The following is a 26,432-nucleotide window of genomic DNA, read 5'->3' as shown; positions in this document are numbered from 1 at the left end:
TTTAAGAAATTCTGAAGCACTGTACAATGTAATGCAATGTTTGTAATGAATTTTGGCAGCGCGTTCCAGTGGAGATAGGGAGCATACAAGAAGGCTTTGCCACCAGTTGTGAGATTCTGTGATCGAAAGATCTCAGATTATGAGTTGGACTGGACACCAGTCCATCACAGGGCACACACAAGACGGACATGCACACACTCACAGCAGGGTCAATTAAACCAATGAAAAGCTGTATTGCAAGGCCAAAAACCTAGATGAAAGTGAGGAGATGATAAAAACTCCATGCTAATGGCACTGAAAGTCTGAATATGAACCCAGAGCCCCAGAGCTGCACGGCAGCAATGCTGACTACTGTACCAACCCTATACTTAACCAATACATCTAACATCATTTGGACCTAGACATTTCCAGGCCTCACACATGACCAGTAGTACCTGCTAGAGTAGTCCACCCTGTATATCACTGGGAGCCTATAAAAAATTATACAAGACCGAAGGTAAGTGCTGATGCAGAATACATTAAGTTAGCACGAGTCTTGGAATTCCTGACATTTTAGCCCACTTAGTATCATATAAGATTCTATTGGTCTAATATCGGTATGCATCACGTTTATATAGTATCAGACAGGCCAAGCACTGGTTCTAGAGTGAGCAGTGTTCTGCAGGCAGAAGGAAGGAACTTGTGATGTTCCTAATAAGCACTTCTAATGACCACATGGAATTGGAAGTAAGTTTTCTGTCTTCCATCAGAGTTTGGATTTCAGCACCATTGACAATAACACGGAAGTCGTCTGTTGTATGCTGTTGATGTTGGGAGCCTAGGATTTCAGCCTAGTTGTAGTTTTACTAAAGGAAGTTCTGCTGTTTCCATATGTTACCATCAAACACCTATAAAGCGCAATAACAGCAGCAGTAGCATCCGATTTGATCTGGAATATATCTGCCATTAACATAGCAATGAAACCTATGACCATAATGACAAATGATCTAAGGGACACCATATATAAACTAAAAGATGAAGGCCCCAGCATTTTAGATGTTTCGTCATTCTTTTGTAATACTCTATTTAATGCTGGAATAGCTCTGATGATAGCTCTGGATGGGGCTGGGAGCGATACCACCATAGATGTGAAAATACTAATTGAACATCTCCAGCAATTAGTTCCAATTAACCCTCCAACCCACGACTCTTCGATACTTTATGGTGCTTTGTGATACCATGATCAATATTTCACAGCATCGAAGCTGCAATTCATGAAGTCACAAGTTGTTTTCGGTCTTGAGGTATTCTAGTCAAAAGGGTGTTTTCTCGCCCCCTATCGTCCAATAAAAATGTAGCATGTTAATAAGTAAGGAAGAGAACCGGCATTAAATTACGTATAACATAGTTTATTAAAATTATGAACAGCCTGTGTTTTGCATTCTTACAGTAATGTACATAAGTTATTCATGATATGGCTCGCATTTTTTGCAGCTCGTTATTCCTTCTCGATTTCTCCAGACCGGGGCACTTCCTGCGAGCCGGCTGAGGTCACTTCCGGAATGGGAAACCGAGGCTGGGCCATTCTCTTTAGTGTTTGCCCTGTTTGCCTTTTTCTCACCATAACACTAACATTTTAATAAAAAAAATAGAAGAAAAATCCATAAAAGTGGAACAGATCAAATATAAATCTCACATACCGTAGCTCATGGAGTAAAGAAATCCTTAACTGCTGGACTGAAACATAAAAAGAGGTGAGATCTTGAAAGCTTTTTTAAATTTTTGATTTGCAATCACATTGTGTGCTCTGCTCCACTGTCTTGTGCTACCTTTTACCTTCAATTGAAACGCACGGAAAGCGTAAACTTTTATTCGACGAAACATTTTTCCCCAAATCAACACATTATTTTTAAAAAAACGGGCAGGAGGAATTAATATGCTCGTTTCTGGTAGAGGTCAGTGGCTTTGTAAACCAAACAATAACATTCACCGATTTGGACGGTGTTGTTATTTTTGTTTTGTTTTACAATCGCGTTGAGTACTACAGAGAAGTAGTTGCGCATTTAAATGTAGTATCCAGAAACGTGGTCGATGCGGTTAAATATACTTTATAAGTGGGTTTTTATGTTTATGTGCATTTTTACAGCATTGTTAGGTTCCGTTTTGTAACAATACACCATGAATGAAGTTTTTCTTAGAAACAGGTATATTTCTTTATAAGAATATGCTATACTCGTCCCCCTGTCGTGTCACTTTGCTGGCACTGAAGTAGCCAGATAATATTTCGGGGGTATTAAGGTGTCGTTAAATCTCACGCAGAAGGAACGTCATTTGCATTTGCCGCTTTGGGAGAAAAAAAAAGGCTAATGTTGCCGTTCTCTCAAACATGTTTTCTTTGCTTTGGAGTACTTGAGCTTTCGAAATATTTTGGCAACGTGATTTTAACAAAATAACAAATTAAAGGCCACCACAACTCTTGTTTTCGCAATGCACGATATGTTTGTGGTAGCCACAGTAGTGTCGGGAGAGGTTACGAATGGTAACGAGCAGGTCATTTCTTGAACATGCCGTGATTGCACTTTAAGAGAATCGGACGATTGCCTGTCTTTATTTTTAAATGTCCATTGTTCAGCACTTTCGGTGCGTCCAGGCATAGGTGTAGGATAGTAGGCCTCAGACCAGACCCTTACGATCTGGGAGAGAACACTTAGGGTTTTAAATTGGTCTGGTCAATTTTAGACGCCTTCCGTGTCGTGAATTAAGCTGTTGTCCACCGTGAAAGCAAACAGTTTAGCGTGCATCTTCTGGTATGCGTAGTCGTCGAAAATAATATGTTTGGAAAGTGCAGGGGGTCGTCTGTCTACTTGGAGAAATCTTATTTGGAGTTCGTTTGTACGCGCCTTACTCCTAATTTTAAAGTTAAAATGAACATTGTACATCTGGATAATTTGAGGTCTTTTGGTATTGAGCAAAGTCTGTATGTTTACCATCCCTGCATTCATTAAAATTTGACGTGATGGATGGATTGGTTTTGCAACAGATTTAATAGGGCTGGTATTTAGTTTTCGCAGTGGATTGAAAATTCCCCAAAACAACACTGTATGTTAATCAGAGCTGTAATTATTAGTGGTCACGATTGTGGGAAATCCCAGAGATAAATATCAGCTTATAATGATTCTTAGCATTATAAACTCAATTTATCTGTTTAAGAGGAAACCCCGTGTTCATAAAAGGGAGACACTTGCAGAGAGAAAGACCTACCGTTTCAGCTACAGGGGTTGTGTGTCCTGGTTTAATTGAAATCTACTAAAGTCCTGTATGCGACACATCCAGGAATACACACAAATCGCTTGTGCAGTGCACTGGGTCTGTCTTGATGTTTCTGCCATTCATTAAGGCTTTGGCCAAAAAAAAATGTTTTGTTAGTGCACAGTAACAATATTTTTAATAACAGTAACAATTTTATTTTATATAGTGCCTTTCACGTTAAGACATCTCAGTGCTTCAAGAAGTCAATTGCACTTTTGATAGACTAGAGTTGTGACTTAAATATATAAATAAGTGGGGCTGTGATGTGATTTTAAACTCTTTAAAATAGTTTTTGCCTCTGACTTGCCTTACCTTTTTATTTCAAGCATATGATTCTCAATCAAGAGGTAGTTCTTATTGAAGTATGCTAAATACTTTTGGCTTTGTGCCTGACAGTTTATTAAAACTTACCGGAAATGCACATTAATGTTTTAGAATTCATACTGTAACATTCAGACATAAAATAACTTTGCCTATGTTTAACTTTGCCGATGTACATAAGCAACATGATGCTGCTCATTAGTTAATATTTAAGCTAGTTTTAAGGTAGAAAGATAAATAATCCTCAAATTTATATAGCACTTTTCTGGACTCTCCACTGAAAGCGTTTCACAGGTAATGGGGACTCCCCTCCACCACCACTAATGTGCAGCCCCCACCTAGATGATGTGACGTCAGCCATAGTGCGCCAGTACGCTCCCCACACACAAGCTATCAGTGGGGAGGAGAACAGAGTGATGAAACCAATTCTTAGATGGAGGTTATTAGGCCATGACTGGTAAAGGCCAAGAGGAAGTTTGGCCAGGACACCAGGGTAAAACCCCCTACTCTTTTTGAGAAACCCCCCAGGGATTTTTAATGACCATGGGTAGTCAAGACCTCTGTTTTACATCTCAGCTCACAAAGAAGGACTTTGCTGTTTTGTTTTGCAGTATAGTCTAAAAAGCTTGCAAAGTAGTCACTTGCATGTGTGATATGTAAAGGCGACTTTAGATGTAATTAAACCCCGTTTGTATGTATGATGTGCTGTTTACTCTGTGCTGTTGACCAGTTTAGTTTCTAGTTCTGGTAACTACATTTCTTTAAAAAGAATTAGACTGGATTAACTTTTAAAACCCAAATATTACCTAACCTCAAAAAAGAGCAAGATGTCCCCAGTACCATATGGCTATCGTTTTTGGATATAATCTTATCTGAGTAAGCATCCCACTGTACACAAGCTTTTGAATTATTTTTCCCAGGAAGAGCTTTGCTGGATTACTCCAAACTTGCGCTGAACCCCTGTGCTGCGTGCTGTGAAAGTCTTGGAACCGGACGTCAGTATGGCCCAAGTTCAGGTCCAGAGCCCTGCTGGGAGCCCCCTGTCCAACACTACACAGCACCTGAAGCCCAGTGCTCCCCAGCCTAACCTCAGCATCCCCAATGCCTCTGGCCCGCTGCCTTCCGAAAACGCCAGCCACCCGCTCAAGAACTCTGCTCTTCCTTCTGCTTCGGCCACTCCCATCAGTGCACCTGCAGGTAAGGCCGGCGCACGAGCTGGAGAGGCAGCCACACAAGTGCGTGACTCTGTGGCTGCTCCTTAACTCGGCCTGAGACTCGCTCGCTGAGATCTGTGAAAATCGGGGCTGAGGTTCGCCAGGATCAAGTGTATTTTATTTACAAATTCAGGAGTGCACTTTGTTAAACATGAGAAACTGTGCAAACCACTTAGCTCTGAGAAAGTTCTTGTTTTTCCCCGTGTTTTAAAGAATAAAGACCTGTTCCTTACAGTGTTTTTAGCTGAACACAAGCTCTCTAGTATATTTCTTTTCTCCTTTTTCCACTTCTTTTGTTAAGCTTGGTGATTCAATTACAAATCCCACACAGCTTTTTGAAGGGCTGAACGCAAGAGCGCAAATGAGCCTTAAATAGAAGACTGAAATTAATTAGCCTGTGATTAAGATCTCATCTGGAGCAAACCCCAAAAGTCACAGGGGTCCCCGAGGACCGGCATGGAGAGTCACGTGTCTGCAAGCTGACATTGGACGGTGTTTGAGGTTGATGATGAAAAGAGCCGAAAGCTCTCAGATGATTGATATGAAAGAATGATTTCTGTTTCTCCACACTTATTTTAATGAAATTCCTTCAGGATTAAAAGTAATTGTTTTCCTGATCGTGGTAGTTCCAAGTGCATACAAAGTAGCTGTACCAAAAGGTGAGAAAAATATCATCAATTTAGACAAAGCATTCCTGTTCCTTGAAGTAGAAAAATATATTCTCTCCTTTTGTGACATTAACTTCGTGTGCTGCTGATCTATTCCATTCTTCATCTGTTAGAATAACAGTAGCTGAGTGATTTTTTCCCCCTAATTACATTTCTTAATGAGTGTAATTTACAGCCAACTTTTTAAGAAGTCTTTTTTGGTTTAAAGACAAGTGTAAAGATGAACCGCCTTGAGAAGAGATCATACAACTTGAGTAAGTCGGATCCTATCTATATATAGAATACAATTTCACAGAACATGGACTTGGCACGCAGAGACAGCAGGGCAGGGGCATGGAGTTGGTTTGTTTGAGGGTGTGTTCCTGACCAACTGTCAGTGCAAGTCTGCAGAGACCGTATCTGCCAAATTGCATCAAAGGTCAGTTAGTCAAATTCAGATTTTTTTTCAAGGGAACAATAATAGGAGTCATATTTCTAAAGGAGGCACTTCAGTGAAGCTGATTAAAATGCACATTTCTTGGGGAAAACATGTAAGAATATCCAGTTGTTTCAGAGTCAGGATAGTAATGTTTTAGATCTCAGGCTTACAATTGAGTGGCAGAGTGGAATCGCCTCCAGAACAACGTTTGACCATTTCTGTTTACCATAAAATGTTTGTTGGAAAGTTCATGGTATTGACAGCACATCAGTGAATTATTTTAAGACATTTTGTAAAGAAGGAGTTATGTTAGAGACAACTTAAAGAGCGTCCGATTGAGATACTTTATATCAGCTTACCTTCCATGTTCGTTTAATCACAGGTTTTATCATTCATATTAAACAAGTAATTTACATTTCGGGTATCAAAGATGCTCAGACACCTGAATTCTTAGTCTGCTGGAATGGAGAGACAGTAGGAGGAGATCTTTTTTTAATGTATCACACCTTCCTCACAATATCAAAAGCTTCCCTTGGGGTTGTTTCTTGACCCCACTAGAATGCCCAAGGTTCTGATGTTTTCCCTAGTGACCTCAGCAAGTGCTGCTCCTATGAGTGCAATAAGGAGATGTGACAGTGGGCTGCCCTGTCTTCATCCACAGAGAATCAGTTTGACATCGGACCACTGGGGAGCACTGGAGCCCGAGGTCCAGAAAACCTCTTTTAAAGCGCCTTAAGAAAATTGGAGACCTTTTGCAAGTTGGAAATTCTGTAGAATTAAGTAATGGACATTCTCTGAGCCATATCTTCCTGAAATGTTCAAATATATGACAGTGTATGCATAAATCATATTGACAATGTTCATGTAATGTCCCTTTTAATATCTAAATGTTTTCCATTATTTTTGAGATGCTTTACATCACCCTGTATTGTTCTATTGCGACTGTACTTCTGAAAATGCTTTTTATTCTTTTAGCCTCTGCTGTTTTTTTTTTCCCCATGGCCATTCTGTGTTTGCCGTTCATTGTGCTTTGTTTCTTTAATTGGATCGTTCTTTCTCATTTTCCTTTATTACTCCATTTAAGCAGTACTTTCTAGACAGAGACTACCCAGCTTGTAGCCCTACCATTCCACCTAATTACAAAATTCTGCAACAAGCTGATACTTAATTAAGGATCAGTGTAGGGTATGGCTGTACAAAAATTAGTGAATGGAACAGTGTGGACCATAAGTTGGGTAGCTGTGCTGTAGTCTTTGTACTTACTTGTAGAAGAATCTGTTCTGTGTTTCACACAGAATGTTTAAACCTGGATTTTACACAGTGTAATTAATACGTTTTAATACAAGAAGGCCACATGTAATTGCACTTAACATGAACATATGACTTCAGGTTTCCTGGTCATGTTTTCACAAATTATGCTATGATTATGCCAGCTCCATTTTGGCATTTAATATTTTGGTTATGCAGAAATTACCATGGTAAAAAAAAAAACTTAACTGTAATCTAAAAGGGTAAGATTTTTTTGCTTATTTTAATGTTAACTGCCCAAAGGCTCAGTTCTTTACAATTTATAATATGTTCTCCACCTTTTCAAACTAATAAGAGCTACATTGCATTAAAGGGATACCAGTTTCAGAAAGTCAGAGCCATCAAGCAAAAAGCACTTTTTTTCCCCCAAGACACTAAAGACAAATCTCTGCCGATGTGATTTGTCAGAGTGCTGTTCCTTTGCACTTTGGTTTCTAGATTAACTCATATCTTTACATCTCTGATCTGGTAACTTACCTCTTGTGGATAGGGTGTGATGAATCAACCTGTTCTACTTAGTTAATTTTTTTTTTCACCAGATACTTGTGATTGTCATTCTAAGTCATTCATCTTTCCCAGCAGTCAAGTTTCCCCCCGTTTTCTGTTTTTCAGTTTCTAACATGGCAAACCCCAAAGAGAAGACCCCAATGTGTCTTGTGAATGAGTTAGCCCGTTTCAACAAAATTCAGCCCGAATACAAGCTTTTGAGTGAACAAGGACCAGCTCATTCTAAGGTAATTCAAACACGTTTGTCTTTTATGTTGTATAAGAGCCTGAGTATTGCATAGTACTTAAATGGTAGTAGGTCAACCAAATTGCCATCAGTCCACCAAGCACTTCCACACAGCATGGCATTCTCAGGTTGCCCTGAAACTGACACCAATGAAAATGCAAATGGAATACCACAACAATACACAGGTAATATCGATTGGCTGCTCACCATTCCTGCCACCAGTCAGAGAAGGGGAACAGATCGGTGTTACAAGGTATTGTGGGGGGGAGGATGGACGTGGAGCCAGTACAGATTGAGGTGAGACGATCCAGTCCAACACAATCCCTTTCGGGCTGGGAGGTTGCGTTTCACACGCAGCTCAAGAGGAAGGGATACTGACAGATAAATCTGTTGGAGCCATGTTGGACCAGAGGATTTTTTTCAAAGCAGAACCTTTTGCTTTAAAGATGAAATTTTCAAAGACATATTAAAATGATTTTTACTTTGAAAGCTTCAAAGAGGACAGTAAGACTTTTTTAGTAGCTGATATTGATGTAAGAATTGGGAGGACTACAATGCAGTCTTAGGGGTGCAATTTGACATACCCAGAGATTACAGTGCAGATATTACAACTGGGGTAAGTACCGGGTGTTAAAGATAGCTAAAATGTTAACTGGAAAGGCAAACATTAATGATATCCAATGTTTAAAGAAGTTACTTTAGTTGAAAAGTAACAAAGCTTGCTTTAGAAATAAGTGTCTATACCAAACAGTAATTTCTTTATTTGTTCTCATTGTGATGTCGTATTTCTTCACACGACTGAGGAAAATATTGATAAAATTTAATTTAACAGCCTAAACTGGCTTATCACCTATCCATTATTCCATACTATGTCCCAAAAATGGCATTTTGCCAGGTTAATTTATGTCCCCAAAAAGGTCATAAGATCTTTAAAATAAAATTTCCCTGCACTCGCATGGCTTTTTGTAGCTAGAAAGGAGTTGTGAGCTTTCAGATTCTGAACAGAGGGCTCAACTTTCTTACCCCTGCGTCCTCTTGCTGGGCGTCTTCCCTGCAGCTGTTTTCAGTGCGACTGACTCTGGGGGAGCAGCACTGGGAAGCTGAGGGGACAAGCATCAAGAAGGCCCAGCACGCAGCGGCAGCCAGTGCCCTCTCTCAGACTACGCTGCCCAAGCCCACCATACGTCCACCTCGCAGCACAGGCAAGAACCCAGGTAACACCGTCCCCCAGTGGCATCGCCCTGCAACCGCCTGGTTTTCAATTGCGGGCAACACTTATAATTTATTGACCAGTCTGATGAATCTCTGATGTGACGGATCTCTGAATCACTTCATTTAACAAACCTATTGAATTGTTCTGCCCAGCAACTGGGCAGAGGTGTATTTCAGTGATTCAGTGAAATGCAGTGAAACAAAGGGGAAATGATCTGTCTGGTTTTATTGATGACTTCCCCCTGGAATTGTTGCCAAATGCTCTAAAAATTGTTTTTTTTTTTACAAAAATAATTGTAAAAATGTCAAAGTACTGCCCTTGCTGTGAGGTACAAAAAACATGTAAATTTAGCATCCTAATTTGTGAAAAACTATTCTACTCTTTAAGTTGAATTATAATATGAATGTCAGATCATGTTATGTGATACCATTGAAAATGGAATTAACTCCTTCTTTTAATTACATATAACAACAAAAGTCCTGGATACATGCTTTAGATTTGGATTAATTTTTATTTAGGTTAAAATGATCAAAATGTGGTTAAGCCATGGGGGTATATATATATATTTTTAATACACCCATGCAGTTCTTTTCGAAATCCCTGTGGTGAATAAAAAAAATAACTTGCCAAATACTTAAATCTTCCAAATTTATTTCTACAGAAGCCAAAATCCATCTTTGGAAAAATGTGTATCCAAAGCTGAATTCATAACTCTTCTTTCTTCCTGCATTGACAAGTAATAATGCAGTCTGTATACTCATGACCATAGTAAGTTTCTCTCTACCTAGGATGTGGCTGGTAGTGTTGGATATTATCGAGATGCAGAGATTAATCAAGTGCAGCCAGTTAAAGGCATGCTATTAATTAGAATTAACTCACCTATGTGTTTCTTGAGTCTGTGTAATAATGGATGTCCAGTGCAATCTAGGTTTGTGAAGTCTGGGCATAGATTTTTACAAGGCGTGTTCCACTGGGATGTGGCATATTTGGCTTTTTTTTTCCCCTTACTTTCCTGTAATATGTGCATTTGAGAAAAATAATATTTTATTATTATTTTTTCAGATGGTAAATACAGGAGTCAGAATTGTCCTTTCTTGTTTTTCCAGAACCAAGTGCAGTGCACTCACCTGTGTGGGCTTACATCACTACTGTCATTACCATTATGATAAGAGTAGAATTCACTCTGATGGCATTCCTTCAGTTTTGTCAGGACTTTGACAATAAGAAAATAGCATTGAAATCTGATGGATTTGTAGAGCAGGAAAAAGCCTGCTGTGATGTCTGAGTTACAGGTTGAATTTCATGTGTTGCCGAGCTGGTGAGGGAATAAAGACTGTTTCAAATGAGTGCTCAAGTGCCACCCAATTGAATTTTAACACTTGTTTTAATAGCATTTTGTCAATTCGTTTCAATGTATTTTTTACAGACAGTATAACCCACACTGTGGAGCTAAATGCACTTTGTATGAAACTGGGAAAGAAACCAATTTATAAACCTATTGATCCCTATCCTGGAATGAGGCCCAACTTCAACTACAATGTCAGACCTCCTGGCCCCTATCCAAGGTAGGTGCATTTACAAACATTTAAGTCCCTTACTGTAAGTAGACTTTTGCTTGTAAAATGTAACTTATATATAGTAGTTGTCACAATTAAGGGGATTCCTGTAAATCGTGGTGAAATCCTTCTATCTGTTCTCAAACGTGTTCTGTGTTACATAAAGGTATGTACATATGAGAAAGCGGGGTTTACATAGCTCTCTGGTTGCTAAGGTCCCACTCAAAATAGATTCAGTGTCCTGGACAGAACTAAGAGAGCCTGCAAAAGAGAGATATTTCACCCATTTTATCCATTTGGTAGTTGAGTATGTAAGTGAATCTAACATATCCTGACACTTCCTGAAGTTGTCCAGAGCTTGGGTCTCAACCACCGGCAGATACCTGCAACTTCTTGTGCAAAGATCTTTCCTGTTGTTTGTTCCTTGGAGAACTCCCTTTTACTGTCCATTCGTGACTCTTTGTTAAAGTGGTGAATACAAGCATACTTACCCTTTTTGGCTTACCGTTGGGCTGTATGCTTGTTTACTCGGAAGGTTTTACAGTAAAGTATAGAACAGCTGCCTGATGCTGCAAGTTAAACCAGTGTCAAAATCAAAAATTGTTTTGCCTGTATTCTTTTCACCAGTACACTGTTCTTTAGTGTTTGTGTAATGAACCACCTGCTACACTGAGTTATCAAACATGTCGAGTTTCAAAATATGCTCTTAGAAAACCTAACGGAAAAGGTCTTATCACAGTGGTTTTAAGGAGGCACTGTTGTGAATGTAAAAGTCATATCATGCAACATCTGTTTTCTGAATAAGTCCAGAAATCTTTACAGTGAGAGAAAATATTGCAAGTGAAGTTCCTCTGAACTTGAGGCACTTTTCTGCCAGTTGTGCTAGCCAAATAGCATTGTTTTCTGTAATTGGCCCCAGTCAGTGTAATGGACACTTATGAACACAGCCAGCCATGCACTTGAATTCTGGTTGAATGTACAAAAAAGCTAACCAGAAACAGGAAGACTACAGTATTCCAGACTTAAGCGCTTTAAGACATGGGTCCTTTGTAAGATAATCTGTTTTGGAACCATGTAAAATGTTATTACCCATATCAAAGCTAGAGCTGGATAATCATATTAAAAAAGGATAATGTTGCCCATATTTATGTATTACGTGGCATGTTTACATAATTTAAAATACTGTAATACTATTTTAAAACATTCTGGATGTATGAAACCATCTTACCATATTTGAATTTTAGGGCAAAAATAGATGTAATTAAGAATTAAAATATAAAGTGAAATAAAATTATATTTCAATAAAGTTGTTGGGTGAGTGAAACTTAAAATATCTCTTAAGAGAATCACTGTGACCCCCTACAAAGCTCGTCATCTTTATCTGATGTGTTGTACAAGGGTGCATCTTTGGAAAAAAATGATCAAATCATTATTTTTCAACTCAAGGCTTTCTATTAGTGAGGGCTGAATGTATGTTTGGCTTCATGGGGCATTCCTGAAAACTTGAACATCTTTAGAAGTGACTCATCTAACAGTTATTAATCATAATCCTGTGGCCAAAGAAGAAGGCATCCTAAACCAGTCTGTCAGTGCTGACCAGATGGGCTAGCTCACGAAATGCTTCGATTCAGAATTGAAAATGACATGTTGCAAGGGGAACACAAGGGTTCTGATTTTTGGGTTTTAGCCAAGTTATCCAATTTTGTCTCCCCAAATATCTATTCCTGTGTTCTGCTTGTACCTGAAATTTTCTTTTGTCAGAAAAGTCCTAAAGGTTTTGAGTAATATTTACACCAATTCATGCTTAAAGAAGTGAAAATTAGGCAGCACAGTCATATTAAATTGAAATAGTGAACACAAACACGACCCTGAAGCATAGACTTGTCTCTAAACCATGCATACGTGAAATGAACAACATCTATTCTTTAAAAAGATTGCTTAAAAGTAGCCCTTAGCTTTCACCTTTTCTTGCACGTAGTTAACAGTAAGGAGGCAAGAAAAGATTAATCCGATTACCGGAGTGGTTTTCTTACAAGGAGAAAGATTTCCTCTTTTCTTAGAAGGAGCAATTTTTTGAAGGAGTATGTCGATTTTCCTGTGCAGCCAATTTTAGGTTACTTCATTTTATTGAGCCAATTAAAAAACGATAGCTGTTTTAAACACTTCAGCATTTTATGAGTATTAAAATCTGAAACGTCAGTCTAAGTAACTTTTTATGGCTGAGAAGGCTTGAATGGTTAAAAGATTGAAACTGATTTTTCTATGAATAGCCTTAAGAGGAGCTGACAGTGTTGAAGATCTGTGCTCTAGTGTACACGTTAAAGATTGTGCTGGGCTCTGGACTCTGGGACGTCCTGATGTTGCAGGTACTATTATCCATTCCCTCCTGTGGGGCCGGTGATGTATCACATGGAGCTGTCCATTGGGGGCCAGCAGTTCCATGGCAAAGGCAGGACCAGGCAAGCTGCTAAACACGACGCTGCTGCCAAAGCACTCAAGGTCCTGCAGAAAGAGCCCCTTTTGGAAAAGAGGCTGGAGGTGAGTCTGTCCACCGCAAAACCCCTGATCCAGCAGTCTGTTAACATATAGCACACGTTTTGAAGTCGGCGTGTTTTTTTGTCAAGAAGCATGGTTTGGGTGAGTCTTATCATAGAGAGGGCTTATAAAATGTTAGTAAAATACATCTTAAATATCATGGTGTGGTAAGGCAGCCAGCGTATTTAGAGAAAAGCGAAATTGCCAGATTTGTTGATATTGCTCGTAAGATAACTGGTCAACCAGAGAAACAGATCCAACAGTCGTATTGCACTTCAAAGGAAAGTTAAGTCTATCGTTGATGATCCCTCCCACCCTCTTCACTCCCATTAACACCTGCCACCTGTGCAATCGGTATATTAAATGCAGCTAAGTGTCTGTGTCCTGTATGAAGCTATTGGGATTAGTGGAATGGAAGTGTAGCATTGGCAGAGTGAGATGTGTGTGTGTGTATATTGTTGTATAGCCAGGACTATTGTTTGTTTTTAATGTGTATTTCCTTTATGTTGAGTGTTATTTGTTTTTGTAATTTTTTATGGTGATGCCAAAGATAGTGCTGTGAACAAATAGTTCAGAATACATTTCCATTGAGCTAAAGTGTAGTAGGGACTGGAAAAAATTACAACCCTCTTACTTGTCTTTTGTGAATGAGCTCTAATACTAACCTCCAGTCTCCCATGTGCTGGCTTGTATGCATACAAATACATACAGGCTTGAGAATAGGGTGGAACAGCTGTGTGCTGCTGCATAGCCCGTACCTGGGTTTGATTACAGGCTAGGACACCTGTCCATGTGGGTTCTGCATGCTTCCCTGTTTGTGCACATGCCTTTTCTCTCATCTCCCAAATATGTGCTCACTAGGTTAGTGTTGATTTTAAGTCTCTTTTCCTGATGGGATTTCAAATGGATTCCATAATTAATCCTTAATATGATTAATATTGAATTTAGTCTTTAAACACAAACAGTGGAGCGTTGTGCCTTGCAGGTAAATGGAGAACAGTCTGAAGAAAATCTTAACAAATCTGAAATCAGCCAAGTATTTGAAATTGCACTGAAGAGGAACATGCCTGTGAACTTTGAGGTATGGAGCGTGATCAAACCAATCTTTCTTGATCTTAATCTCTACCATTCTACATGTGCTATGTAATGAGCTGTAGGACTGTATCGCAGTTGTCACAAGTATGTTGGAAATGTTTTAAATGTCATCTTTTGTAACACGGCAGCTTGGAGCCCTCCTTCGTTTTTTATGGTTAAACAGCTTATCTGTGTCCATGTGTTTTTAAATCTCGTTGCTTTTGCAATGTATAGCACAGCGGCAGTTTTGCATGGCCTGCAAATAATTTGACGGCTGCAACAAGCCTGTCAGCCTGGATTTTTGCTTGTCACTTGTTGCTTGTTAGGAACGTTTGTAAAGGTCAGTTCCAGCAGAAATAAAGTTAAACGCAGAGCTCGGTTCTTCCTTTCCCTTTCTGTCTCCCACTCTCAGGTGGTTAAGGAGACGGGGCCCCCACACATGAAGAGCTTCGTCATAAAAGTTACCGTGGGTGAATTCGCGGGGGAGGGAGATGGCAAGAGCAAAAAGATAGCCAAGAAGAACGCTGCCACTGCTGTGCTGGAGGAGCTGAAGAAACTGCCCCCGCTGCCGACGGTGGAGAAAGTGCAGCCGCGCATCAAAAAGAAAACAAAGTCTATAGTCAAAGTGAGGAGGCTTTGCGCAGCCGTTATATACTGTACCGTCGTAGAATTTTAGGGCTAGAATTGATTGCATTTTCTTTTCACAATGCAGCTTTGGACAGTAGTTTTAGGGTGGGTCGCCACTGTGGTCTTTCACGGGTCTAAGAGAATCGAAGACATCTTGATGTAACCTCTCAGAAGTGTTGTGTGGTCAGATTGTCTTTTTGTGTGTGCGTTTGGATCCAGCCTGTGAACAGTACATTTAAACAGCAGTAGTTTTGGGGAAAAAACGTAGCCTTTTGCGCCAATTACATTCATTTGTTTTGCCTCGCTTATTGAAGACCTCTGTGACCAACTTGTTTGTAGCAGAGTTCTCTGAGCACCAGTTTATTCTGTCTCAGCGGTTGGGATGTGTAGTTCAGTTTGGATTGAAACTGCACTGTTTGCTGTTTAGCTCAAAGGCAACATCCATTATTGTAGATGTTTACACAACAATGGCACTTGACTGAGTATAAGCGGGGACTTGGTGCTCTTCTTCCCTGCATTCACAGCTTCAGACGAGCCCAGAGTACGGCCAGGGAATGAACCCGATCAGCAGACTAGCTCAGATCCAGCAGGCCAAGAAAGAGAAGGAGCCGGAGTACAGCCTGGTGACAGAGAGGGGCCTCCCACGTCGCCGGGAATTCGTCATGCAGGTGTGTTCCCACCTGCTTCACTTCTCCACTTTAGTAAAGCCTTGTGATTTCACCATTACTTGGCCTGCTGGCATTTCAAACTTAAATTGTAAAGGAAAGAACAAATTAGGTTTTTTTTTCCCCCTCAGTGACAGATATCAGAAGGTACCGACAAATCTAAGCTGGGACCGTTGGCTTTTTGTTGTTTTGTTGTGATTTATTAGTTAAAACATGACAGTTTTGTTTTTTATTCCAGGTCAAAGTTGGCAACCAGTGTTCGGAAGGCATGGGTCCCAGTAAGAAGGTAGCTAAACGCAATGCAGCGGAGAAGATGCTGGAGCTAATGGGATTTAAAGTGCCTCAGCCACAGCCCCCCAAGCCTGCTCTGAAATCTGATGAAAAGGTGAATCTTTAGAGGGGGGCCGCAGCTGTCCAGTGTAGCGTTGAGTGACAGATTCATTGTTACATTAATGTCTTCTGTCACTTCTCAGATTTTCTGAAGCCTAGTATTTGTATAGTCTTTTGTGGACAGGCTCATCTGCAGTTATGAAGTAATGCTGCACAGATCACAGGTCAAAGAAAAATAACTGAAGCTGAGGTGTAGATCACAGACTAAGCTGATTCACAACATTAGCTTAGCACAATTGCTTAGATATTTGAAAATACATCTTAAGGAAGATGTGTGAGTTTTTGAGGAGCCAAGTAAATTGAGTGCTAGGATGTCTTAGATCAATTTGGTCTTCCACATGAAATGACTAAGCCAATGCATTCATTAATCTTATTTTTGCCACAAGTTAAGATCTTATTGCAGTCCTCAATGTATGCTTTTCCGCCAAATTGTTCAGTTATCCACACAAAATGTTATAGACTGCTTTTTTTCCAAGGTAGTTTTTGTTGTCAGATGTCTCAAAGAGTCTTAAACGTATCTGAGGTGAGTTGGTAATGAACTGTAGGCTCGGTTGCTGCTGAAGCTGCCCTCTCCTATGCAAGGTGTCTGCTTTTTGTAGGTGCAGGCGAAGAAGGCTGGAGAAGGAAGAAAAGTGACCTTCTTTGAACCCAGTGTAGTGGAAGATGCAGGAATAGGTGAGTGATTTTTAAATGATTTATTTCAAATGAATATTTCTATGTAGATGTTTATATATAGTCTACTCTCCTTATTCTAATAACATACGAAGGGTTGCAAACAGGAGGAGCTCTGATCGCCCATTCTGCTGAGTGAGATTTTTGTGGATTCGGACATCTATACTGCCCCAGACAAACAACTGGTGAAATGAAGGATCTGAAGTTTGAAGTGGCAGTAACGAGGAATTGCATTCAAGAGTCAAACTAGGAGACACTATAATGCAGGAAGATTCTTGGGTGCCTGAAAGTCACCCATGTCACCTACCCAGCTTTGTTCTTGAAGACGTCTGGCCTCCTCACTTCGTTTTTATGCACTAACTCTTAAACCTTTTGGCATTTTCTCTCTAGGGAGCAGGGAGGATGAATTCCGGATGCCCTTCCTGAGCCACCAGCAGCTGCCAGCCGGGATCCTGCCCATGGTACCAGAGGTGGCCCAGGCTGTGGGTGCCAGCCAAGGACATCACGCCAAAGACTACAACCGTTCCCCTATCAACCCTGCCAAGGCCACCGTCACAGCTATGATCGCCAGGGAGCTGCTGTATGGTGGCACCTCCCCGACAGCCGAGACCATTCTAAAAGGCAGCAGCAGCCTGGGACACCTTCCTCACGGCCCCCTCACCCGGCCCTCCGAGCAGCTGGACTACTTGTCCACCGTGCAGGGACTCCAGGTACTGATGGGGCGCCACTGAGGGCAGCAACCCCTGGATCTTCATGTGTTTGAATCGAAAGCAACTTTATTTTATTTCTCTTTTCCATCTTTGGTCAATTTGGTTTCTAAAGGGACTTGCTTATTGATTATCTAGGGGATCCCTGAATTAGCCAGGTGTGTTGTTGGAAGTGCTCGATTCTTTGCTTGCTTTGATGTGTAGTGCCCTCCGAGTCACAAAGTTTGTGAAATCCTAAAATATTTGCCTCGTTTTACAGGTGGAATATAAAGACTTTCCCAAAAACAATAAGAACGAGTTTGTCTCTCTGATAAACTGCTCCTCTCAGCCCCCCCTTATCAGCCATGGAATAGGAAAAGATGTGGAATCTTGTCATGACATGGTGAGTCTCTGTCTCCGTTAGCAAAATAGTAAGGCTCATCTCAAAAGAGCGACTTATCACACAATTTGTTTGACCTTGAGTCTTGGCAATGTATGTCCATCAGTGATGGCTGTTGTGGACGTTGTGATCTCTTCTGTCCAAGCTGTACTTCCTCCAGTATCTTCTCAGGTTATGTGAGCTCTTTCTTGACTGCTCCTTTCCACAGTAATTCGGAGTCACACTCTTTAGCCTTTTTATTTAGAAACATTTTTTTGCAACTATTACTTAAGTCTCTCATTTTGTACTCTGGGGGAGTCTGGAGTTAGAGGTGCTATTTGAGCAGAGTATTTGATGTATTGAAGAAATCATAATGTAGTTCAAATTAAAAAATTCTGAAATAATAGGAAATTTAGTGGATTTTTTTGGGGTACATTCTGTAATCCCACTTTGGTATTGGAGAGTGTTGGAGAGCAGATAAATGCTTTTGCAGGATGCAGAAGAGGAAGAGACTGATTGCAAACCCCTATTATAATTATTACAGCTTCAAGGGCACTGCAGAAATGTGTTAAAAGTCCGAACATGTCTAAATAGACCTAATAAGCGCCTTCTATTGAAAAATAATTCATCCTTATTATTCCCAGGCTGCCCTGAATATATTGAAGTTACTGTCAGAGCTGGACCAACAATCTAATGACAGAACTGGAAATGGACCAATTTCAGTGTGAGTTGAGTTTGACCTTTGTGCTGTATTTTAAAGCCTGGAATGTGCATGAATAAATATAAAAGAACCATCCTGCCCAACAAATTAACAATGGGTTCATTCATACCAGTTTCACAAATGTCAACCTCCGTTTCAGGAATTCCCTTCATTTATAAATGTGCACTTGTGGAAAAGAATGTTTAGAAAGTTGAAACTAGAAACCACATTTCTAGTGCCAAGGATTCACCCAGCAGCAGTACATGGCTGCCCAGGCAACACTGGGATTAGTAGAGGCACCACTCCTCACTTTTAGCCCTCGAGTTGTACCTTAAAGCTGCGAGGCCAGGGCAGAGTTACTCAACCTGTGGCCCCCCAGTCCACTCCAGTGAGCAGTGCTGCTGCGTCCCGTGCTTTAATTATTTCACAATAAAGTACTGCGTTGGAGCAGACTGGAAGCTCCACCTATTGAGTTGCCCTGGCCTAGGACGTTAACAGTTGGATGCAGCTACTTAAGATGTGAAAGGATAGGACAATGACATCTTCCAGAGGACAAGAATGTGGTCTACTCCTTTCCTTTACCTGTATGAGGGTAGTATAGAAAAGCTAAGGTGGATTAATCGGAAGCATGGTGGCACAATGTTTAGTATTGCTGCAGTGCAGTTCTGGGGCCCTGGATTCAATTCCTGGGGAATGGTCTACGTGGAGTTTGTGTGTGACCTGTGATAGACTGGTGTCCTGTCCAGGGTGTACCCTGCCTTGTGTCTGTTTCTTGTCAGGATACGTTCTGGCTCTCCTGCAACCCCATATTAGATAAAGCAGTTAGAAAATGGACAGGTGGTTGATGATCTTGTAATCCAAATAAAAGGCTTGGATTGTTTCAAAGAAAAAAGATATATGAAATTTTAATTAAGCTTCATTTGAAAAGGCTGAGATTTCCTACAAGAAATAATGCATTTTTTCTTCATCGATTCAGTTCATATTGATGGATAAAAGTTGCTTTCCGCCCATCTAATATCTACATTTTTCCCCCCTAGATGTGGAAAACAAGAAATGGAAGGTGATGCTCTTCTGAAACAGGCTAACTCAAACACCATGGGACAAACTCTGGACGGCACAGCATAGATGGCCTTTAAATAAAGGGGAAAAAGCACCAGAGAAAATCAGATGCTTTGTAGCGTAACTCAACTGTTTTAGAGGGCTACAGTTATAGTTTAGCCACTGTAGTGTCTAAATCATCAAGTTGCTAATACTTTTGAAATGTTCACAGTTAAACAAGACTGATTAAAAGGTTCATTTTCCTTAATGTTTAATTGTATACATTTTTTTTTGTAGGAATGTAGTTTTTTTTTAAAAAAAGTGCTGGATCATATCCAAGTATGTGGTTTTTCTGTTTTGGTGGAAGAGAACCATTTTGAATGTTTAGTTTTCTTTTTTTTTGTTTTTCCCTCTAAATCAATTTTAACCCCATTGTTAACTTAAAAGGGGGCGTTCTGTTTGTGAATACTGAGAACAGTTGGAGAACTTCATGGATGGATATGATAAAGCTAACAAAATGCAGTTGATTTTCCTTGAGTGCTTTGAAAAAAGTGTTTATCTACATTTCCATGTAGGGCTGAAAAGGTTTTTGTGATTTAATGTAATGTTTGTGTTGTCATGTGTTTGTTGCCTGCAGCAATGTGGGCAATAAAAAGTTTCTATTGCATATGGTCCAAGCACGATACCCCCCTGCAGAGTTCTTGTAATGCTTCAAACTTGTCATTGTTAACCATGAACTTTTTTCTCCCCATGGAATGTAAGTAAAACGTGTGCTTTTACGCACAAAAAAGTGTTTGGTTTTGCTTTCTTGCAATACCTTTTAATCCTCCTGCTTGGGTTTACAAGTTCTTCAAAACCATCAAAGAGCAGCTTCATTAAGTTTTATACTTTCCTTGGGTATAGAAATAGGGCTTACCTTAGGGAATTGGGCACAGCTACATTATTTTTGGTATACTTTTCCTGGACTGCAGGGCATTGAAAAATACTCACATCATCGCCATAATGGTTTGATTTCTGACACGAGCAATTCCTTGGCTTGATTGGGAATCCAGACCCCCTGTTTTTTTCATGTTTGCAAGTGATAGAATGTGAATACAGAAGAATGTGGACTTGGTATTCCTGATACTATTAAAGATTATAGCAGACTAATATTAAAAGGCTAATGTTTCTTTTGGCTTGTAAAATGTCTGGTAAAGGACAGGTTTTGGACTCAGTTATCAACCAGTTGCTTCTGTAAGTGTAAAACAAGGTTTGAGCTATGCACATTTTCTAAAGTTATCCTGGACTAGTGAGGTTGATGTATGAAAGTCACACTCAACTGTCTATGGCTTGAGAGCTAAAAGAATGGTTCCCAGTTTTTTTTCTTGTTCTGCAACAGTAGCAGCATTTTATAGATATATTACTCCTGAAAAGCCATAATCCAGCAGGTCACCCTTTTATCATCAGTTTAGGAAAGCATGGAATTTAAGTTCTGATAAATTCAGTAAGTTGTAAACAGCCAACAGTGGTCCTTTTGAGTTTCATAATGTTAGCATTTTCATTGCAAATGATTTCTACACTGTGTAATTGAACAGATGGCTGCAGTGGTCAAAATGGAACTGTTCCAAGTGAGAGAAGTTGTGGAGTCACAGGTAACTTGTAGCACCTACTGGACAGTGACTCCCTGCCCAGGTAAGGAGGTGATCAGCCGTGAAATGGCCATGTGGTATCAATAAGGGTAAAGCCTGGCATAGTTTAGGAACTATGCATCATTTCTCAACGATTTATTTTTACTGCCCGAGTAGGCTGCTATAGTAATGTGTGCTTCGACTAAGTTATGACAGAAAAAAAAACTTTCAACAATTGTTTATTAGCATATTGGGAAAATGAGGATTCCTAGACAATAGAAATAAGTTTGCAGACTCCTTTTCACAAATGTAGAAAAGAGTGTGATACTAGAACAGTTCTGTAAAAGCTACCCTTTTTAACTAGGATACACTTCACTCAGAATAGGCAATATGGCTTAGTAGAACGTACTGTATATCACAGGAGTATAGAATCTATTAATTGAGAATTATAATGCTCACATAGCATCTATGCAACATCAAATTTAATATACCTGTGTGGAACAATTGATGGAATTGTATTCAAAGTCATAGGTGAAAATATTCTATGACATGGATTACAGGCAGGTTACATTGTAGTATTTAAGTACTTCATTTTTTTATAATCAAGAAAATTATGCTCATCTACTTTCAGAGATGTTACACCAATTAAGAATTACATTGATTACTGGCTCACATTAACAAAAAACAAGGTCCAAAAGGAAGCAAGTCCTCAATAACCACTCATCTTGGCACTTCACTCCCCCTCTTGATCCTGAAACAAGACAAAGATTACCTTTTAAAAAACTGCAGTTAAGTGCTCCTTGCTTCCAAAGACTAACTTCTATAATTTAACTATGCATGAGGCTTGAACCTCAGGTAAAATTTCCAACAACCAAATGCTGCAGTGTTCAGGCACTTGGTTCCTGCGACAGACCTCTCAAAGTTCGAAATGTTAACTTTATTGCCATCAACAAAATTTCATAACTACACAAGTTACACAATGCATTATTCTGCTGCTAATGTGTCAGACATGTTTGGCTTTAATGTATTCAGCAGTCAACACAGTCGATCTGCCGGGGAAAAAAAGATCAGTCATCATTCACAGCAGAAGCAGTCTCCCAAACCAGCTCAGCTCTACCCGCCAATGAGCCTTTTAAACAAGAACAGCAATTCACTTACATTAGCGCCACACGCTTCACCGACACCATTCCAAATTCTGCAGCAGCCTCACCCTTGAGATTAGCATGATCACTCGCCCCCTGCAAAAAGAGCATCCTCTTTAGCCATTTAAAATAGCACTTCATGTACAGGCCTTTCTAAAATGTACTGGTGAATCAGTTAAGTTGGCTTTAAAATAGCAAGCAGTCATCACTGCCGATCTGCTGGGGAAAAAAGATCAGTCATCACAGACACCAGCCTTGTACTCCTGGCACAAATTTTAGCAACAATCTACAATACTTACACCAACGGCGCAGAAAATCAGATTCCACCAGTGCCAACACTGATTGTGTATCTCCATGGTACCACCATATCTCCAGCACACAGACCTGCAAGGAAAGAGGCAGCTTCTTCAGAAACAGGAAAAAGCACTTTGCAAAGTGTTCATTGTTTAAGCTGGTGAATCAGACAAATTTGGCTTAAAATAGCAGACAGTCAACAAAGTCGATCTGCTGGGGAAAAAAGATAAGTCATCATATTCACCAGAACCAAAATCATCAGACATCCAGTAAATCTAAGAACATTCCACTAATGTGCCAAGGCAGCTATCAGGAATGAAGATTTGAATGACTGATAACATGTGCAAGGTAACAGTAAGTACACTAGATCCAATTTCTCACTGTACATCATCTGTAAGTCTTGTCAATAGTACAGATGGTATTCTGAGGAAACAACCTTTGCAATAATGACTTGATCCATTTAGTTTTAGAAGCTGAAGACTATTGTGAAAATGGTTCAAGAACTAGTCAACAGATTTATTGGTGTGCCTTTACAAATTTACTCAAGACATCTAAAACACTTGAAGCAGCTGACATCAGCTTGCAGGCCTGAAGTGATAAATTAGCAGGAGGGGTAAATTACCCTGCCTACAAACAGCAAAGGAGATGGTTTTTGAAAAGTTTGCACAGAATTCCAAAATGCAACGGTCAGTTACTGGTGCTCAAGCTGCATTTTAGTAATGAGTGACACCTAAAATAAAGGTGACACTTATCAATTTACAATGGAACACAGAATGGGGACATGTTAAATTTAAGACTGCGTGTTTGTCCCACCACTTTTTTGCACTGTTTCTTTTGTTTAAAAGTTGTGAATCAGACTATAATCATTTTAAGCACTGAGGCAAAGCCAGACGAAAAAGTACAGGGAAGTTAAAGGAACATTAAGTAAGAGTCCAAACAGCTTTACAGCACCAGCTAGACCCGATTCACATCAAGTTACTCCATCACACCAAGGCTACCTACCCTGCTTCCTCTCCTCATGTGAAAAGAAGCTAAACCACCTTGGTTTTGGGGAACAATCTAATTTTTCTCCCTTCTTTATACATACCTTGAGACACGTGTACTGGCAGCAGAACTCCTCACATCACTGCGGGAAACCAGAAAAGAAAGATCAGACTGGGAGGAATCACTCATCAGAATTCTGCAGATGTGTTTTTTTTGCTGGTCAATCAGAACATTTGGCTTATAGTGCAAAAGAGTCAACACTATCGATCTGCTGGGGAAAAAAGCTTAGTCATCATACTTGTACCAGCAAGCACACAAATGGAAAGGACTGTACCAAGTCGTGGGTGTCTAAAGTAGTCTGTATAGGATGATCTCGAATTACGTCTTCACAAATGCAACAAGTAATTTGTTTTAAGTAACACTTACTTAAAACGTGACCAAAGCCACTGCCACTTCTGTTCGCTGTCATGTTGCACACAGATCCCTTACACACCTCAAGGCTAAAGGGAACCCTGCAAGGCAATATCAAACCGTATTACACAAAGTACTTTTAAAAATAAAACAAGTCTGACGAGGTGGAACATGGGCTATTTTACAGAGAAAAGCTTACCACTACAACTATCTGACTGACAAAGTAGTCAGAGTAATAATACTATAGTACTAAATCTTTACTCTGGATACCTTAAATTCATTGGGAAATACTGAGTAAGGGACATATACATGTGCAGATCACAACTATTTGTACATGCTTTTGTTAAAGTATGAGAATGATCAGGATAGTGCAACAAGAGTAACAAGGCTGAAAGTTTGAAAACCTCAGTCATTGCTACTCTAGGTAACCTCCTTAAGTAAGCACATTGTTATATGACTTCCTATAGTACCCACATTTCAAGTTTACCACCAGAATCTAGTTACAGACCATATCTGCCATTTTAGATAAGATAAGATCACTTTATTAGCCATATACAATGTCTTGTATTCTAAATTTGTCTTTATTTACATACCCCAACTTGCTCTCCAAGAGTCACAAAGACAGGGAGAGAAGCTTGGGGTCAGAGCGCAGGGTCAGCCATTTATACAGCACCCCTGGAGCAGTTGGGGTTAGGGGCCTTGCTCAGGGGCCCAATAGAGTAGGATTCCTCTGCTGACCGCAGGATACAAACCAGCAACCTTCCAGCTACAGACACAGATCTTTAGCCACAGAGCAGATCATCGTAAATTTATATAACATGAACCTTGGATTTTAACCATATTATACACTAAAAAGATATGAAGGACAAAGGCTGCACATTTACAGTACAGCATAGTAATAGGTCACTTTAGTCTATTTTGTTATATAAATTGGAGATTTTACACATTAGTGTGTGCATTTTACTTTCACTATGGTTTGAAATGCCGATGTTTTCTAACCAGGAAGTTTAAACATAGCGCTGTAGTTCTTTAACTGGCATTTACATCTTCCAAAAACACGCTATGAGTTGCGTTTCACAACGTTCACAGACAACTGCCCAGTACTACCGACACAAAAACGAGGGCTTAGACTGACGTTCATTTATAAGATCTCTTCAAAGAAATAAACTTTCGATGGTCTGGGAGCCTATACAATTAGCAGAAATCGCTCTCGCGGATTAGCGGGGTATTTTTTCCCCGATGTTAAATGCGCACATCTGATGCATTTTTAAGAACATTTAATTAAGAAACAGCCCATTTTTCTACTTGTTAAACTGTGTACATGCGATGAAGGAGCTCTTGAAAGAAACATGTCAATTGTATTCCCCTGATGCTACTATAACGTTATTTATGTTTACAATTAACATTCCTACGTTGCAAGAATATTCACTCAGGGGGGGTTGTCCTTTTCAGTGATGATACAGTCCTGGCCCGAGGCGATCGGCCAGACATGTAAGCGGACACTGCAAACGCACAAGGAGCTTAAATTCCACGTGGTACCGAACCATACAAGTAGGAAACTGACAAATCCCCCCAAGACAAGAGAAGCACAACTTCAAATTACAGCTAAAACGTTTAATTATTCTTACCCTCGCTTGTTGATGTCTGAAGTACGACCATGTCACACCACCACGAAGCGCTAGAAGAAAAGACAAATGTGGAGCACAAGGTAACGATTAAAACCAATACAAACAGGAGATCCGGGTGGTGTCAAACAATTGTTTTTAAAAAAGTCAATTTTCATGCTAAAGACGACCCAGAACTAAAGCCCGTTCACAACAACCGAACTGCGCACGTGTTCAGATTTTGCATTTTCATCAAACTCGTTATTATTAACCCTGCTTCTGTAAGCAAATAAAACATGCAACACCATTACCACACCGAAACTATACATTCATTCATACAAATCATTAATAGATGCTTCACAAAAGTACAACACCACGTGCAGAATGCCTCAAAATGTAAAAAACTGACTTTAAGCATATCTCGCAAGATTTCGCTTTCCTGTACAACCCACCGAATAAAACAGTAACACGAAAAATCACATGACGTGTAAAAGAATGATTGCAAATGGTTATGGCACGCCACACTACCTTCTCTCACCGAAGACCACGAAGGAAAGAAAGATCTAGGTTCGCCAAGAGGTTTTTAAAGAAGACGGCGCTCGCATTTTACGCAATCGCACAGCGGGATTCGCACTGATGGACGGGAAATGTAGTACGGCTGCAGCCTGCTGGCAAAGGTACAACAATAACAACTGTATCCTGTATTGGTGAGTTGGTCCCACAGCTGTTCTTATGGACAGGACTTAGAAGAAAACATTGTCCAAGGCACGATCTTGGCTTTGTTTTAGTAAAGCTGTGCCATGTTACTCCTAAGAACTGTATATTCTTTCATTATCCTACTACAATATAGGTTAGCAGAAACTGAAACTGAGCCCATGGACTTTGTCCATGTACTGATAGCTGTA

General features: G+C 40.0%; 1 protein-coding gene, 1 long non-coding RNA gene and 4 other non-coding genes across 8 annotated transcripts; 1 reads left to right on the top strand and 5 right to left on the bottom strand.

The window, feature by feature from the left end:
* Nucleotides 1-1,525: 1,525 nt before the first annotated feature.
* On the top strand, nt 1,526-20,275 carry stau1 (staufen double-stranded RNA binding protein 1). Of its 3 annotated transcripts, none has more exons than XM_088937369.1 (15): nt 1,526-1,733; nt 4,530-4,806; nt 7,830-7,951; nt 9,008-9,164; nt 10,590-10,728; nt 13,086-13,257; nt 14,240-14,335; nt 14,741-14,953; nt 15,480-15,623; nt 15,859-16,005; nt 16,610-16,685; nt 17,073-17,392; nt 17,649-17,771; nt 18,392-18,471; nt 19,485-20,275. In XM_088937369.1, exons 2-15 carry the CDS (start codon nt 4,611-4,613, stop codon nt 19,570-19,572), a joined length of 2,073 nt encoding a protein of 690 aa, XP_088793495.1. In that variant the 5' UTR covers nt 1,526-1,733; nt 4,530-4,610; the 3' UTR covers nt 19,573-20,275. The 3 variants fall into 3 exon arrangements, with proteins under 3 accessions (XP_088793495.1, XP_088793498.1, XP_088793496.1); XM_088937372.1 differs by having other exon boundaries at nt 1,527-1,733; nt 15,859-15,906; XM_088937370.1 differs by having other exon boundaries at nt 1,545-1,733; nt 4,534-4,806.
* Nucleotides 20,276-21,316: 1,041 nt separating this feature from the next.
* On the bottom strand, nt 21,317-26,089 carry LOC148818033 (uncharacterized). The gene is made up of 7 exons (XR_016094485.1): nt 26,056-26,089; nt 25,552-25,601; nt 23,939-24,024; nt 23,616-23,654; nt 22,534-22,618; nt 22,251-22,330; nt 21,317-21,843 (listed from the first exon to the last, which is right to left on the bottom strand). It is a non-coding gene; the product is annotated as an uncharacterized LOC148818033 (long non-coding RNA).
* On the bottom strand, nt 22,087-22,180 carry LOC148818037 (small nucleolar SNORD12/SNORD106). Its single transcript, XR_016094576.1, has one exon. It is a non-coding gene; the product is annotated as a small nucleolar SNORD12/SNORD106 (small nucleolar RNA).
* On the bottom strand, nt 22,397-22,488 carry LOC148818036 (small nucleolar SNORD12/SNORD106). The gene has a single exon (XR_016094577.1). It is a non-coding gene; the product is annotated as a small nucleolar SNORD12/SNORD106 (small nucleolar RNA).
* On the bottom strand, nt 22,685-22,776 carry LOC148818035 (small nucleolar SNORD12/SNORD106). Its single transcript, XR_016094574.1, has one exon. It is a non-coding gene; the product is annotated as a small nucleolar SNORD12/SNORD106 (small nucleolar RNA).
* Nucleotides 23,728-23,820, bottom strand: LOC148818034 (small nucleolar SNORD12/SNORD106). The gene has a single exon (XR_016094575.1). It is a non-coding gene; the product is annotated as a small nucleolar SNORD12/SNORD106 (small nucleolar RNA).
* Nucleotides 26,090-26,432: the final 343 nt, after the last annotated feature.

The sequence above is a fragment of the Atractosteus spatula genome, chromosome 19 (assembly GCF_055471065.1).
Source record: "Atractosteus spatula isolate fAtrSpa1 chromosome 19, fAtrSpa1.hap1, whole genome shotgun sequence".
NCBI lineage: Eukaryota > Metazoa > Chordata > Actinopteri > Semionotiformes > Lepisosteidae > Atractosteus > Atractosteus spatula.
Note: the sequence above shows the minus strand (reverse complement) of the source record. Positions and strands in the feature narration are given on the sequence as shown.